The following is a 19,382-nucleotide window of genomic DNA, read 5'->3' as shown; positions in this document are numbered from 1 at the left end:
TACCCGTGATTCATGTTTGGGGGAGGGAAGCCACTGTCCTGATGCACCAGAGGTGATGGAAGTTGGGTTCCCAGAGAATACAGTGTTGGGGAGGGAGAGTGAGGGCCCCAGAGATCAGATTTTGGTTATGGAGGAAAATTGTGACTATCTGAACTATGAGGTTACCCAGTTGGGTGTAGGGGAATTATTAGGTCCCCAGGTGCAGTTATTGGACTTACTGAATTACACTGTTGCACATGCTGTTACCCCAACCCAGCGGCTGTCTACAAAGGGGACTTTGATTAATGTGTTTGGATTGGACACCGGGGGGAAATACAAGAACTATGGACTGCTGATCACGTTTCCGCCGGACCCTGGTAAGACTGTATTGATTTATGTACTGTGGGCCACGCACCCACCAGACCGGGGAAAGAAATTCCCACCCAAGCCTCATGACAATTACCACAGACTTTGGACCTGGGACGCTGGTGGGCTCCGTACAAACTGTAAAATGCTATTCACAAAAACCACCAGACCCACAAGAGAAACCAGCCAGTCATTATTATGACGGGGCACAGACTGTCTGATGTAGGAGAGCATCACTGCGCTCAGCAAGCTTCAGCTACTTAGGACACAGGGCGAGAAAGTAGGGGAAGGTAATGTGACGACATGTGATGACACAGCTGGCGCGTCGTGTCGCTCAGTGGTAAAAGACACGTGGTTACTTTCTTAGCCCTGGTCCTACACATGGACTTCATCAATTGCCAATATGTTATTAGTTATATGTTAGGCAATATTGTATTATATTGTATGATGTTATTGTTACAAGGGTACAGTTATGTTTTCAATGTATATATATGAATGTAATGGTTATTGTGTTATAGTTTGTAAAATAATGTTTTCCCAATATGACTGATCAGATAACCTGTGTGTTTGCTGTTGTGTAGATACAGCCAGTCTCAGATGTCAGGCCATACACCCCCCTCATTCTTCCCCACACAATGGATTCCAGGCCACACAATCAGATTAAGTAAGGTTACTTTAGATAACATCTATTGTGGCCTAGGGGACATGCCTGGGCATGTGAAACTGTTTTGGGGGTGTCGCCTTATTGTAGAAAAGACAAAGGTTTGATAATAGCAAACAGGGGACGTGAGAAAGACCTGAGAGAGAAGGAGAGAGAGTGGCAGGAGACTGACTAAGAAGTAATGTTCTGTCAGGAGTTCCAGGAGGGAATTGTCGGGTAGAATTGGATCACAGAAGTGTGCTGAACTGTGTTATAACCTATTCTGTTAATAAACCACTGTTGGTTTTTCATCTACCACCGTGACTGAGTGATTTTGAACCCAATATCCTCACAACCCCCCTCATTCTTCCCCACACAATGGATTCCAGGCCACACAATCAGATTAAGTAAGGTTACTTTAATTAACATCTATTGTGGCCTAGGGGACATGCCTGTACATGTGAAACTAGGTTTGCTCTGAAACTGTCTGGGGGTGTCGCCTTATTGTAGGAAAGACAAAGGTTTGATAATAGCAAAGAGGGGACGTGAGACAGAGGGTGAGAGAGTGGCAGGAGACTGACTAAGAAGTAATGTTCTGTCAGGAGTTCCAGGAGGGAATTGTCGTGTAGAATTGGATCACAGAAGTGTGCTGAACTGTGTTATAACCTATTCTGTCAATAAACCACTGTTGGTTTTTCATCTACCACCGTGACTGAGTGATTTTGAACCCAATATCCTCACAGTACTGTAGATGTATAGGTGATATATAATATGTGTGTGTGTGTGTGTATGTGTATATATATATAGTACTGTAGATGTATAGGTGATATATAATGTATATAGAGTACTGTAGATGTATATGTGATATATAATGTATATAGAGTACTGTAGATGTATAGGTGATATATAATGGTTGTGTGTGTATATATATAGTACTGTAGATGTATAGGTGATGTCTCCGGAGAGTTATATAATGTATTTATAGTACTGTAGATGTATAGGTAATATATAATGTGTATATATAGTACTGTAGATGTATAGGTGATATATAATGTATGTATATATATATATATATATATATATATATAGTACTGTAGATGTATAGGTGATATATAGTGTGTGTGTGTGTGTGTATAATGTATATATAGTACTGTAGATGTATAGGTGATATATAATGTATATATAGTACTGTAGATGTATAGGTGATATATGATGTATTTATAGTACTGTAGATTTATAGGTGATATATAATGTTTATATATAGTACTGTAGATGTACAGGTGACATATAATGTGTATATATAGTACTGTAGATGTATAGGTGATATATAATGTATACATAGTACTGTAGATGTATAGGTGATGTCTCTGGAGAGATATATAATGTATTTATAGTACTGTAGATGTATAGGTGACATATAATGTATATAGAGTACTGTAGATGTATAGGTGATATATAATGTATATATAGTACTGTAGATGTATAGGTGATATATAATGTATTTATAGTACTGTAGACGTATAGGTGATATATAATGTATATATAGTACTGTAGATGTATATGTGATGTCTCCGGAGAGAGATATAATATATTTATAGTACTGTAGATATATAGGTAAGATATAATGTATATATAGTACTGTAGATGTATAGGTGATATATAATGTATATATAGTACTGTAGATGTATAGGTGATGTCTACGGAGAGATATAATGTATTTATAGTACTGTAGATGTATAGGTGATATATAATGTATTTATAGTACTGTAGATGTATAGGTGATATATAAGGTTATATAGTACTGTAGATGTATAGGTGATATATAATGTGTATATATAGTACTGTAGATGTATAGGTGATGTCTACGGAGATATATAATGTATTTATAGTAATGTAGATGTATAGGTGATATATAATGTATTTATAGTACTGTAGATGTATAGGTGATATATTATGTATTTATAGTACTGTAGATGTGTAGGTGATATATATATATATATATATAATGTATATAGTACTGTAGATGTATAGGTGACATATAATGTGTGTGTGTGTATAGTACTATAGATGTATAGGTGATATATAATGTGTGTGTGTGTGTATAGTACTGTAGATGTATAGGTGATGTCTGGAGATATATATAATGTATATAGAGTGCTGTAGATGTATAGGTGATATATAATGTATATATAGTACTGTAGATGTATAGGCGATATATAATGTATATATAGTACTGTAGATGTATAGGTGATGTCTCCGGAGAGAGAGAAAATGTATATAGTATTGTAGATGTATAGGTGATATATAATGTGTATATATAGTACTGTAGATGTATAGGTGATGTCTCCGGAGATATATATAATGTATATAGAGTGCTGTAGATGTATAGGTTATATATAATGTATATATAGTACTGTAGATGTATAGGCACTGTCTCCGGAGATATATATATAATGTATATAGAGTACTGTAGATATATAGGTGATATATAATGTATATATAGTACTGTAGATGTATAGGTGACATATAATGTGTGTATAGTTCTGTAGATGTCTCCGGAGATATATATGTGTATATATAGTACTGTAGATGTATAGGTGACATATAATGTGTATATAGAGTACTGTAGATGTATAGGTGATATATAATGTGTATATTTATTACTGTAGATGTATAGGTGACATATAATGTGTGTATAGTTCTGTAGATGTATAGGTGACATATAGTGTGTGTGTGTGTGTGTGTGTGTGTGTGTGTGTGTGTGTGTGTGGTACTGTAGATGTATAGGTGACATATATGTATATAGTACTGTAGATGTATAGGTGACATATAATGTGTGTGTGTGTGGTACTGTAGATGTATAGGTTATATATAATGTATATATAGTACTGTAGATGTATAGGTGATATATAATGTATATAGTACTGTAGATGTATAGGTGATGTCTACGGAGATATATATAATGTATACATAGTACTGTAGATGTATAGGTGATGTCTCTGGAGAGATATATAATGTATTTATAGTACTGTAGATGTATAGGTGACATATAATGTGTATATAGAGTACTGTAGATGTATAGGTGATATATAATGTATATAGTACTGTAGATGTATAGGTGATATATAATGTATTTATAGTACTGTAGACGTATAGGTGATATATAATGTATATATAGTACTGTAGATGTATATGTGATGTCTCCGGAGAGAGATATAATGTATTTATAGTACTGTAGATATATAGGTAATATATAATGTATATATATAGTACTGTAGATGTATAGGTGATATATAATGTATATATAGTACTGTAGATGTATAGGTGATGTCTACGGAGAGATATAATGTATTTATAGTACTGTAGATGTATAGGTGATATATAATGTATTTATAGTACTGTAGATGTATAGGTGATATATAAGGTTATATAGTACTGTAGATGTATAGGTGATATATAATGTGTATATATAGTACTGTAGATGTATAGGTGATGTCTACGGAGATATATAATGTATTTATAGTAATGTAGATGTATAGGTGATATATAATGTATTTATAGTACTGTAGATGTATAGGTGATATATAATGTGTATATATAGTACTGTAGATGTATAGGTGACATGTGTGTATAGATAGTACTGTAGATGTATAGGTGATATATAATGTATAGATAGTACTGTAGATGTATATGTGATGTCTCTGGAGATATATATATATAATGTATTTATAGTACTGTAGATGTATAGGTGACATATAATGTGTATATAGAGTACTGTAGATGTATAGTTGATATATAATGTATATATAGTACTGTAGATGTATAGGTGATATATAATGTATTTATAGTACTGTAGATGTATAGGTGACATATAATGTATATAGAGTACTGTAGATGTATAGGTGATATATAATGTATATATAGTACTGTAGATGTATAGGTGATATATAATGTATTTATAGTACTGTAGACGTATAGGTGATATATAATGTATATATAGTACTGTAGATGTATATGTGATGTCTCCGGAGAGAGATATAATATATTTATAGTACTGTAGATATATAGGTAAGATATAATGTATATATAGTACTGTAGATGTATAGGTGATATATAATGTATATATAGTACTGTAGATGTATAGGTGATGTCTACGGAGAGATATAATGTATTTATAGTACTGTAGATGTATAGGTGATATATAATGTATTTATAGTACTGTAGATGTATAGGTGATATATAAGGTTATATAGTACTGTAGATGTATAGGTGATATATAATGTGTATATATAGTACTGTAGATGTATAGGTGATGTCTACGGAGATATATAATGTATTTATAGTAATGTAGATGTATAGGTGATATATAATGTATTTATAGTACTGTAGATGTATAGGTGATATATTATGTATTTATAGTACTGTAGATGTGTAGGTGATATATATATATATATATATATATATATATAATGTATATAGTACTGTAGATGTATAGGTGACATATAATGTGTGTGTGTGTGTGTGTATAGTACTATAGATGTATAGGTGATATATAATGTGTGTGTGTGTGTGTGTGTGTGTATAGTACTGTAGATGTATAGGTGATGTCTGGAGATATATATAATGTATATAGAGTGCTGTAGATGTATAGGTGATATATAATGTATATATAGTACTGTAGATGTATAGGCGATATATAATGTATATATAGTACTGTAGATGTATAGGTGATGTCTCCGGAGAGAGATAAAATGTATATAGTATTGTAGATGTATAGGTGATATATAATGTGTATATATAGTACTGTAGATGTATAGGTGATGTCTCCGGAGATATATATAATGTATATAGAGTGCTGTAGATGTATAGGTTATATATAATGTATATATAGTACTGTAGATGTATAGGCACTGTCTCCGGAGATATATATATAATGTATATAGAGTACTGTAGATATATAGGTGATATATAATGTATATATAGTACTGTAGATGTATAGGTGACATATAATGTGTGTATAGTTCTGTAGATGTCTCCGGAGATATATATGTGTATATATAGTACTGTAGATGTATAGGTGACATATAATGTGTATATAGAGTACTGTAGATGTATAGGTGATATATAATGTGTATATTTATTACTGTAGATGTATAGGTGACATATAATGTGTGTATAGTTCTGTAGATGTATAGGTGACATATAGTGTGTGTGTGTGTGTGTGTGTGTGTGTGTGTGTGTGTGTTACTGTAGATGTATAGGTGACATATATGTATATAGTACTGTAGATGTATAGGTGACATATAATGTGTGTGTGGTACTGTAGATGTATAGGTGATATATAATGTATATATAGTACTGTAGATGTATAGGTGATATATAATGTATATAGTACTGTAGATGTATAGGTGATGTCTACGGAGATATATATAATGTATACATAGTACTGTAGATGTATAGGTGATGTCTCTGGAGAGATATATAATGTATTTATAGTACTGTAGATGTATAGGTGACATATAATGTGTATATAGAGTACTGTAGATGTATAGGTGATATATAATGTATATATAGTACTGTAGATGTATAGGTGATATATAATGTATTTATAGTACTGTAGACGTATAGGTGATATATAATGTGTATATATAGTACTGTAGATGTATATGTGATGTCTCCGGAGAGAGATATAATGTATTTATAGTACTGTAGATATATAGGTAATATATAATGTATATATATAGTACTGTAGATGTATAGGTGATATATGATGTATATATAGTACTGTAGATGTATAGGTGATGTCTACGGAGAGATATAATGTATTTATAGTACTGTAGATGTATAGGTGATATATAATGTATTTATAGTACTGTAGATGTATAGGTGATATATAAGGTTATATAGTACTGTAGATGTATAGGTGATATATAATGTGTATATATAGTACTGTAGATGTATAGGTGATGTCTACGGAGATATATAATGTATTTATAGTAATGTAGATGTATAGGTGATATATAATGTATTTATAGTACTGTAGATGTATAGGTGATATATAATGTGTATATATAGTACTGTAGATGTATAGGTGACATGTGTGTATAGATAGTACTGTAGATGTATAGGTGATATATAATGTATAGATAGTACTGTAGATGTATATGTGATGTCTCTGGAGATATATATATAATGTATTTATAGTACTGTAGATGTATAGGTGACATATAATGTGTATATAGAGTACTGTAGATGTATAGTTGATATATAATGTATATATAGTACTGTAGATGTATAGGTGATATATAATGTATTTATAGTACTGTAGATGTATAGGTGATATATAATGTATATATAGTACTGTAGATGTATAGGTGATGTCTCCGGAGATATATATAATGTATTTATAGTACTGTAGATATATAGGTAATATATAATGTATATATAGTACTGTAGATGTATAGGTGATATATAATGTATATATAGTACTGTAGATGTATAGGTGCTATATAATGTATATATAGTACTGTAGATGTATAGGTGATGTCTACTGAGAGATATATAATGTATTTATAGTACTGTAGATGTATAGGTGATATATAATGTATTTATAGTACTGTAGATGTATAGGTGATATATAATGTATATATCGTACTGTAGATGTATAGGTGACATAATGTGTATATAGTACTGTAGATGTATAGGTGCTATATAATGTATATATAGTACTGTAGATGTATAGGTGATGTCTACTGAGAGATATATAATGTATTTATAGTACTGTAGATGTATAGGTGATATATAATGTATTTATAGTACTGTAGATGTCTAGGTGATATATAATGTATACATAGTACTGTAGATGTATAGGTGATGTCTCTGGAGAGATATATAATGTATTTATAGTACTGTAGATGTATAGGTGATATATAATGTATTTATAGTACTGTAGATGTGTAGGTTATATATATATATATATATATATATATATATAATGTATATAGTACTGTAGATGTATAGGTGACATATAGTGTGTGTGTGTGTGTGTGTGTGTGTGTGTGTGTGTGTGGTACTATAGATGTATAGGTGATATATAATGTGTGTGTCTGTGTGTGTGTGTGTGTGTATAGTACTGTAGATGTATAGGTGATGTCTGGAGATATATATAATGTATATAGAGTGCTGTAGATGTATAGGTGATATATAATGTATATATAGTACTGTAGATGTATAGGCGATATATAATGTATATATAGTACTGTAGATGTATAGATGATGTCTCCGGAGAGAGAGAAAATGTATATATAGTACTGTAGATGTATAGGTGATATATAATGTATATATAGTACTGTAGATGTATAGGTGATGTCTCCGGAGAGATATATAATGTATATAGAGTGCTGTAGATGTATAGGTTTTATATAATGTATATATAGTACTGTAGATGTATAGGCACTGTCTCCGGAGATATATATATAATGTATATAGAGTTCTGTAGATATATAGGTGATATATAATGTATATATAGTACTGTAGATGTATAGGTGATGTCTCCGGAGATATATATGTGTATATATATATAGTACTGTAGATGTATAGGTGACATATAATGTGTATATAGAGTACTGTAGATGTATAGGTGATATATAATGTGTATATTTATTACTGTAGATGTATAGGTGACATATAATGTGTGTATAGTTCTGTAGATGTATAGGTGACATATAGTGTGTGTGTGTGTGTGTGTGTGTGGTACTGTAGATGTATAGGTGACATATATGTATATAGTACTGTAGATGTATAGGTGACATATAATGTGTGTGTAGTACTGTGGATGTATAGGTGATATATAATGTGTATATATAGTACTGTAGATGTATAGGTGATATATAATGTATATATAGTACTGTAGATGTATAGGTGATGTCTACGGAGATATATATAATGTATTTATAGTACTGTAGATGTATAGGTGATATATAATGTATTTATAGTACTGTAGATGTATAGGTGACATATAATGTGTATATAGAGTACTGTAGATGTATAGGTGATATATAATGTGTATATATAGTACTGTAGATGTATAGGTGATATATATATAATGTATTTATAGTACTGTAGATGTATAGGTGATATATAATGTATATATAGTACTGTAGATGTATAGGTGATGTCTCCGGAGATATATATAATGTATTTATAGTACTGTAGATGTATAGGTGATTATATAATGTATTTATAGTACTGTAGATGTATAGGTGACATATAATGTGTATATATAGTACTGTAGATGTATAGGTGACATATAATGTGTATATATAGTACTGTAGATGTCTAGGTGATATATAATGTATACATAGTACTGTAGATGTATAGGTGATGTCTCTGGAGAGATATATAATGTATTTATAGTACTGTAGATGTATAGGTGATATATGATGTATTTATAGTACTGTAGATTTATAGGTGATATATAATGTATATAGTACTGTAGATGTATAGGTGACATATAATGTGTGTGTGTGTGTATAGTACTATAGATGTATAGGTGATATATAATGTGTGTGTATGTATATATATATATATATATATATAGTACTGTAGATGTATAGGTGATGTCTCTGGAGATATATAATGTATATAGAGTGCTGTAGATGTATAGGTGATATATAATGTGTATATATAGTACTGTAGATGTATAGGTGATATATAATGTATATATAGTACTGTAGATGTATAGGCGATGTCTCCGGAGAGAAAATGTATATAGAGTACTGTAGATATATAGGTGATATATAATGTATATATAGTACTGTAGATGTATAGGTGATGTCTCCGGAGAGATATGTGCGTATATATAGTACTGTAGATGTATAGGTGACATATAATGTGTATATAGAGTACTGTAGATGTGTATAGGTGACATATAATGTGTATATTATAGTACTGTAGATGTATAGGTGATATATAATGTGTGTGTGTGTATATATATATATATATATATATATATATATATATATAGTACTGTAGATGTATAGGTGACATATAATGTGTGTATAGTTCTGTAGATGTATAGGTGACATATAGTGTGTGTGTGTGTGTGTGTGTGTGTGGTACTGTAGATGTATAGGTGACATATATGTATGTATAGTACTGTAGATGTATAGGTGACATATAATGTGTGTGTGTGTGTGTGTGTGTGTGTGTGTGTATGTATGTGTATATATATATATATATATATATATATATAGTACTGTAGATGTATAGGTGATAAATAATGTGTGTATATATAGTACTGTAGATGTATAAGTGATATATAATGTATATATAGTACTGTAGATGTATAGGTGATGTCTACGGAGATATATACACTGTATTTATAGTACTGTAGATGTATAGGTGATATATAATGTATTTATAGTACTGTAGATGTATAGGTGATTTATAATGTATAGTACTGTAGATGTATAGGTGACATATAATGTGTGTGTGTGTAGTACTGTAGATATATAGGTGATATATATTGTATATATAGTACTGTAGATGTATAGGTGATGTCTCCGGAGATATATATACTGTATTTATAGTACTGTAGATGCATAGGTGATATATAATATATATAGTACTGTAGATGTATGGGTGATATATGCTGTATGTATAGTACTGTAGATGTATAGGTGACATATAATGTGTGTGTGTGTGTGCATATATATATATATATTACTGTAGATGTATAGGTGATATATAATGTATATATAGTACTGTAGATGTATAGGTGACGTGTGTGTGTGTGTGTGTGTGTGTGTAGTACTGTAGATGTATAGGTGACATATAATGTGTGTGTATATATATATATATATATATATATATATATAGCACTGTAGATGTATAGGTGATATAGAATGTATATATAGTACGGCAGATGTATAGGTGATATATAATGTATATAGTACTGTAGATGTATAGGTGATATATAATGTATATAGTACTGTAGATGTATAGGTGATGTCTCTGGAGATATATAATGTATTTATAGTACTGTAGATGTATAGGTAATATATAATGTATATATAGTACTGTAGATGTATAGGTGATATATAATGTGTGTGTATAGTACTGTAGATGTATAGGTGATATATAATGTATATAGAGTACTATAGATGTATATGTGATATATAATGTATATAGAGTACTGTAGATGTATAGGTGATATATAATGTGTGTATATATATATAGAGTACTGTAGATGTATAGGTGATGTCTCCGGAGAGTTAAATAATGTATTTATAGTACTGTAGATGTATAGGTAATATATAATGTGTATAGTACTGTAGATGTATAGGTGATATATAATGTATATATAGTACTGTATAGGTGATATATTGTGTGTGTGTGGTACTGTAGATGTATAGGTGATATATAATGTATATATAGTACTGTAGATGTATAGGTGATATATAATTTATATATAGTACTGTAGATGTATAGGTGATGTCTCCGGAGATATATATAATGTATTTATAGTACTTTAGATGTATAGGTAATATATAATGTATATAGTACTGTAGATGTATAGGTGATATATAATGTATTTATAGTACTGTAGATGTATAGGTGATATATAATGTATATAGTGCTGTAGATGTATAGGTGACATATAATGTGTGTGTATATATAGTACTATAGATGTATAGGTGATATCTAATATGTGTGTATATGTGTGTGTGTGTGTGTGTGTGTGTATATAGTACTGTATATGTATAGGTGATGTCTCTGGAGATATATATATAATGTATATAGAGTGCTGTAGATGTATAGGTGATATATAATGTATATATAGTACTGTAGATGTATAGGTGATATATAATGTATATATAGTACTGTAGATGGGGTGGTCTTCTGTTTGCCGGCGGTCGGGCTCCCGGCGCCGGGAGCCCGACAGTCGGAATACCGACAATTATTTTCCCTCGTGGGGGTCCACGACCCCCATAGAGGGAGAATAAAATAGTGTGGCGCGCGTAGCGAGCCCGCAAGGGGCTCATTTGCGCTCGCCAAGCTGTCAGTAAGCCGGCGGTCGGGCTCCTGGCGCCGGGATGCTGGTCGCCGGGAGCCCGACCGCCGGCCAGCCGTAGTGAACCCCTGTAGATGTATAGGCGATGTCTCCGGAGAGAGATAAAATGTATATATATAGTACTGTAGATGTATAGGTGATATATAATGTATATATAGTACTGTAGATGTATAGGTGATGTCTCCGGAGAGATATATAATGTATATAGAGTGCTGTAGATGTATAGGTGATATATAATGTATATATAGTACTGTAGATGTATAGGCGATGTCTCCGGAGATATATATATAATGTATATAGAGTACTGTAGATATATAGGTGATCTATAATGTATATATAAGTACTGTAGATGTATAGGCGATGTCTCAGGAGATATATATGTGTATATAGTACTGTAGATGTATGGGTGACATATCATGTGTATATTATAGTACTGTAGATGTATAGGTGATATATAATGTTTATATATAGTACTGTAGATGTATAGGTGACATATAATGTGTGTGTAGTTCTGTAGATGTATAGGTGACATATAATGTGTGTGTGTGTGTGTAGATGTATAGGTGACATATATGTATATATAGTACTGTAGATGTATAGGTGATGTCTCTGGAGATATATAATGTATTTATAGTACTGTAGATGTATAGGTAATATATAATGTATATATAGTACTGTAGATGTATAGGTGATATATAATGTGTGTGTATAGTACTGTAGATGTATAGGTGATATATAATGTATATAGAGTACTATAGATGTATATGTGATATATAATGTATATAGAGTACTGTAGATGTATAGGTGATATATAATGTGTGTGTATATATATATAGAGTACTGTAGATGTATAGGTGATGTCTCCGGAGAGTTAAATAATGTATTTATAGTACTGTAGATGTATAGGTAATATATAATGTGTATAGTACTGTAGATGTATAGGTGATATATAATGTATATATAGTACTGTATAGGTGATATATTGTGTGTGTGTGTGTGTGTGGTACTGTAGATGTATAGGTGATATATAATGTATATATAGTACTGTAGATGTATAGGTGATATATAATTTATATATAGTACTGTAGATGTATAGGTGATGTCTCCGGAGATATATATAATGTATTTATAGTACTTTAGATGTATAGGTAATATATAATGTATATAGTACTGTAGATGTATAGGTGATATATAATGTATTTATAGTACTGTAGATGTATAGGTGATATATAATGTATATAGTGCTGTAGATGTATAGGTGACATATAATGTGTGTGTATATATAGTACTATAGATGTATAGGTGATATATAATATATGTGTGTGTGTGTGTGTGTGTGTGTGTGTGTGTGTGTGTGTGTATATAGTACTGTATATGTATAGGTGATGTCTCTGGAGATATATATATAATGTATATAGAGTGCTGTAGATGTATAGGTGATATATAATGTATATATAGTACTGTAGATGTATAGGTGATATATAATGTATATATAGTACTGTAGATGGGGTGGTCTTCTGTTTGCCGGCGGTCGGGCTCCCGGCGCTGGGAGCCCGACAGTCGGAATACCGACAATTATTTTCCCTCGTGGGGGTCCACGACCCCCATAGAGGGAGAATAAAATAGTGTGGCGCGCGTAGCGAGCCCGCAAGGGGCTCATTTGCGCTCGCCAAGCTGTCAGTAAGCCGGCGGTCGGGCTCCCGGCGCCGGGATGCTGGTCGCCGGGAGCCCGACCGCCGGCCAGCCGTAGTGAACCCCTGTAGATGTATAGGCGATGTCTCCGGAGAGAGATAAAATGTATATATATAGTACTGTAGATGTATAGGTGATATATAATGTATATATAGTACTGTAGATGTATAGGTGATGTCTCCGGAGAGATATATAATGTATATAGAGTGCTGTAGATGTATAGGTGATATATAATGTATATATAGTACTGTAGATGTATAGGCGATGTCTCCGGAGATATATATATATATATATATATATAATGTATATAGAGTACTGTAGATATATAGGTGATCTATAATGTATATATAAGTACTGTAGATGTATAGGCGATGTCTCAGGAGATATATATGTGTATATAGTACTGTAGATGTATGGGTGACATATCATGTGTATATTATAGTACTGTAGATGTATAGGTGATATATAATGTTTATATATAGTACTGTAGATGTATAGGTGACATATAATGTGTGTGTAGTTCTGTAGATGTATAGGTGACATATAATGTGTGTGTGTGTAGATGTATAGGTGACATATATGTATATATATAGTACTGTAGATGTATAGGTGACATATGTGTGTGTGTATATAGTACTGTAGATGTATAGGTGATATATAATGTATATATAGTACTGTAGATGTATAGGTGATATATAATGTATATATAGTACTGTAGATGTATAGGTGATGTCTACGGAGATATATATAATGTATTTATAGTACTATAGATGTATAGGTGATATATAATGTATTTATAGTACTGTAGATGTGTAGGTGATATATAATGTATAGTACTGTAGATGTATAGGTGACATAATGTGTATATATAGTACTGTAGATGTATAGGTGATATATAATGTGTATATATAGTACTTTAGATGTATAGGTGATGTCTCCGGAGATATATATAATGTATTTATAGTACTGTAGATGCATAGGTGATATATAATGTATATATAGTACTGTAGATGCATAGGTGATATATGCTGTATATATAGTACTGTAGATGTATAGGTGACATAATGTGTGTGTGTGTGTGTGTGTGTATATATATATATATATATAGAGTACTGTAGATGTATAGGTGATATATAATGTGTATATATAGTACTGTAGATGTATAGGTGACATATAGTGTGTATGTATGTATATATATATATATATATATATATATATATATATATATATAGTAATGTAGATGTATAGGTGATATATAATGTATATAGTACTGTAGATGTATAGGTGATGTCTCTGGAGATATATATATATATATATATATATATAATGTATTTATAGTACTGTAGATGTTTAGGTGACATAATGTGTGTGTGTAGTACTGTAGATGTATAGGTGACATATATGTATATATAGTACTGTAGATGTATAGGTGACATATAATGTGTGTGTGTGTATATATAGTACTGTAGATGTATAGGTGATATATAATGTATATATAGTACTGTAGATGTATAGGTGATATATAATGTGTGTATATAGTACTGTAGATGTATAGGTGATGTCTACGGAGAGATAGATATAATGTATATATAGTACTGTAGATGTATAGGTGATGTCTCCGGAGATATATATTATGTATTTATAGTACTGTAGATGCATAGGTGATATATAATATATATATATATAGTACTGTAGATGTATAGGTGATATATAATGTATTTATAGTACTGTAGATGTATAGGTGATATATAATGTATAGTACTGTAGATGTATAGGTGACATATAATGTGTGTGTGTGTATATATATATATATATTACTGTAGATGTATAGGTGATATATAATGTATTTATAGTACTGTAGATGTTTAGGTAATATATAATGTATATATAGTACTGTAGATTTATAGGTGATATATAATGTATATATAGTACTGTAGATGTATAGGTGATATATAATGTATATAGAGTACTGTAGATGTATAGGTGATATATAATGTATATATAGTACTGTAGATGTATAGGTGATTTCTATGGAGAGATATATAATGTATTTATAGTACTGTAGATGTATAGGTGATATATAATGTATATAGTACTGTAGATGTATAGGTGATATATAATGTGTATATAGTACTGTAGATGTATAGGTGATGTCTCCGGAGAGATATATTATGTATTTATAGTACTGTAGATGCATAGGTGATATATAATGTATATATAGTACTGTAGATGTATAGGTGATATATGATGGATATATATAGTACTGTAGATGTATAGGTGATACATGATGGATATATATAGTACTGTAGATGTATAGGTGACATATTATATATATATATATATATATATATATAGTACTGTAGATGTATAGGTGATATATAATGTATATATAGTACTGTAGATGTATAGGTGATATATGATGTATATATAGTACTGTAGATGTATAGGTGATATATAATGTATATATAGTACTGTAGATGTATAGGTGATATATAATGTATATATAGTACTGTAGATGTATAGGTGATGTCTCTTGAGATATATATAATGTATTTATAGTACTGTAGATGTATAGGTAATATATAATGTATATATAGTACTGTAGATGTATAGGTGATATATAATGTATATTTATAGTACTGTAGATGTATAGGTGATATATAATGTATATAGAGTACTGTAGATGTATATGTGATATATAATGTATATATAGTACTATAGATGAATAGGTGATATATAATGTGTGTGTGTATGTATATATATATATATATATATATATATATATATATAGTACTGTAGATGTATAGGTGATGTCTCCGGAGATATATATAATGTATTTATAGTACTGTAGATGTATAGGTAATATATAATGTATATATAGTACTGTAGATGTATAGGTGATATAAAGATATCGCTCCGAAGGCTCAACCACGGATATATCTACTATATATACAGTATACATCTCACCTACAATACTATATATACACAGTATATATATACGGAGACTTCACCTATTCATCTACAGTACTATATACATTATATATCACATATACATCTACAGTACTATAAATACTTTATATATCACCTATACATCTACAGTACTATATATACATTATATATCACCTATACATCTACAGTACTAAATATACATTATATATAAACACTATAGTCCTGTCCTCTCGGGGTCTGAGCTGTGTATATATAGTATTGTAGGTGAGATGTATACTGTATATATAGTATTGTCGGTGAGATATATCATGTATACTGTAGATATTGTGGTTTCGGGGCGATATCTCTATATAAACACTATAGTCCTATCCTCTTGGGGTCTGAGCTGTGTATATATAGTATTGTCGGTGAGATATATCATGTATACTGTATATATTGTGGTTTCGGGGCGATATTTCTATATAAACCCTCTAGTCCTGTCCTCTCGGGGTCTGAGCTGTGTGTTTTCTCCCCCCAGGTCCGGTTCAGCCCTAACCTGGACTCGTACCCCTGGGTGGTGTCGGGCGGGCACTCGGGTTTGGTCAGACTGCACTGCGTCCGGGGCCTGGTGTCTTCCATAGGACGGAAGATGATCGGAGAGAAGAGCGCTCAGTTCCGGGCCATGTATGAGCACACAGAGATGGTTGGAGAATGTGACTATAGCCCCGAGGTGCAGCATTGTGTGGTGCAGGTCTAGGGTCTGACGCCAGTGGCCACGTATGTCTAGGGTCTGACGCCAGTGGCCACGTATGTTATGTGGACGGCTCACCACGTCTGGGGTTGTTTTTATAATGGGATTACATCATGTCAGTTCTGTTTGTTTTTTTATTGTTTTTATATGTGCGTTTTTTTACTTAATCTGTGCGCACATCATTCAGCACTTTGTACAGGAGCGGCCCAGCAACGTCACGGCCGCTGGAATCCGCCCAATCAGAGACGCTCGCTGCTGATGGCTCTGTGCTGTCACTCGGGACTGTACGTATACAGACACGGACGGTGTCACACGGGACTGTACGTATACGGACACGGATGGTGTCACACGGGAGTGTATGTATAAGGACACGGATAGTGTCACACAGGACTGTACATATGTAGACCGCAGTTTCCTGGCGCAGTTTCTCTCACAGGTGTTGCTGAAGGCGTCATCGCTCACATTGAGCGCCGTTTGGGGTGATTTCCTGGTTTATTAAAATGTTACTTTTTTCTACTTGTATTTGTGTGAGTGTTGTATATAAGGGACGGAGGTGTGTACGGGCCAGGCCCGTGGTGTGTGTATACCAGAACTATCACACAATCCGTTTCTTTCATTGTCTTTATTGTATATAAAACACAAGAGCACATGAAGAGAGTGGTACAAATACACAGTCACAACAGTGTCACAAACGCCATGTATACAACCAGCTGGGGTCCTCACCGCCCGGCCAGGGCCACAGGACGAGCCCTTACAGCCGCTGCGGAGAGACAGACACTGACACGGACGTACACACATATACCACAGACACGTACAACACTGTACAGTCTACACCAGAGCTGCACGCCAGCGGGCAGAACCCAGAACCGCTGCATCACCCGGGGAGCCAGACCCTCACCCCACAGAGGCCTCACACTGCCAGCTGCATCACCCGGGGACCGGGGCCCTCACCCTCACAGAGGCCTCACACTGCCAGCTGCATCACCCGGAGACCCTCACCGAGGCCCCACACTGCCAGCTGCATCACCCGGGGACCGGGGCCCTCACCCCACAGAGGCCTCACACTGCCAGCTGCATCACCCGGGGCCCTCACCCTCACAGAGGCCTCACACTGCCAGCTGCATCACCCGGAGAACCTCACCGAGGCCCCACACTGCCAGCTGCATCACCCGGGGACCGGGACCCTCACCCTCACAGAGGCCCAACACTGCCAGCTGTATCACCCGGGGACCCTCACCCTCACAGAGCTCCCACACTGCCAGCTGTATCACCCGGGGACCCTCACCCTCACAGAGCTCCCACACTGCCAGCTGTATCACCCGGGGACCCTCACCCTCACAGAGGCCCACACTGCCAGCTGCATCACCCGGGGACCCTCACCCTCACAGAGCTCCCACACTGCCAGCTGTATCACCCGGGGACCCTCACAGAGGCCCCACACTGCCAGCTGCATCACCCGGGGACCCTCACCCTCACAGAGCTCCCACACTGCCAGCTGCATCACCCGGGGACCCTCACCCTCACAGAGCTCCCACACTGCCAGCTGTATCACCCGGGGACCCTCACCCTCACAGAGGCCCACACTGCCAGCTGCATCACCCGGGGACCCTCACCCTCACAGAGCTCCCACACTGCCAGCTGTATCACCCGGGGACCCTCACAGAGGCCCCACACTGCCAGCTGCATCACCCGGGGACCCTCACCCTCACAGAGCTCCCACACTGCCAGCTGCATCACCCGGGGACCCTCACCCTCACAGAGGCCCACACTGCCAGCTGCATCACCCGGGGACCCTCACCCTCCCAGAGCTCCCACACTGCCAGCTGTATCACCCGGGGACTCTCACCCTCACAGAGGCCCACACTGCCAGCTGCATCACCCGGGGACCCTCACCCTCACAGAGCTCCCACACTGCCAGCTGTATCACCCGGGGACCCTCACAGAGCTCCCAC

The 19,382-nt window shown here is 34.0% G+C and overlaps 1 protein-coding gene across 1 annotated transcript in view; it reads left to right on the top strand.

The window, feature by feature from the left end:
• GTF3C2 (general transcription factor IIIC subunit 2) overlaps positions 1-17,946 on the top strand; it is a 233,844-nt gene extending 215,898 nt beyond the window's left edge. Inside the window, exon 15 of the mRNA XM_063917264.1 lies at positions 17,218-17,946. Within this exon, the coding sequence (XP_063773334.1) occupies positions 17,218-17,436 (219 nt within the window). The 3' untranslated portion in view covers positions 17,437-17,946. The remainder of the gene's footprint in view (positions 1-17,217) is intronic.
• The last annotated feature ends 1,436 nt before the right edge of the window (positions 17,947-19,382 follow it).

The sequence above is a fragment of the Pseudophryne corroboree genome, chromosome 4 (assembly GCF_028390025.1).
Source record: "Pseudophryne corroboree isolate aPseCor3 chromosome 4, aPseCor3.hap2, whole genome shotgun sequence".
Taxonomy (NCBI): Eukaryota; Metazoa; Chordata; class Amphibia; order Anura; family Myobatrachidae; genus Pseudophryne; species Pseudophryne corroboree.
The sequence above is the reverse complement of the archived record's forward strand: the minus strand, read 5'-3'. Positions and strand labels throughout refer to the sequence as shown.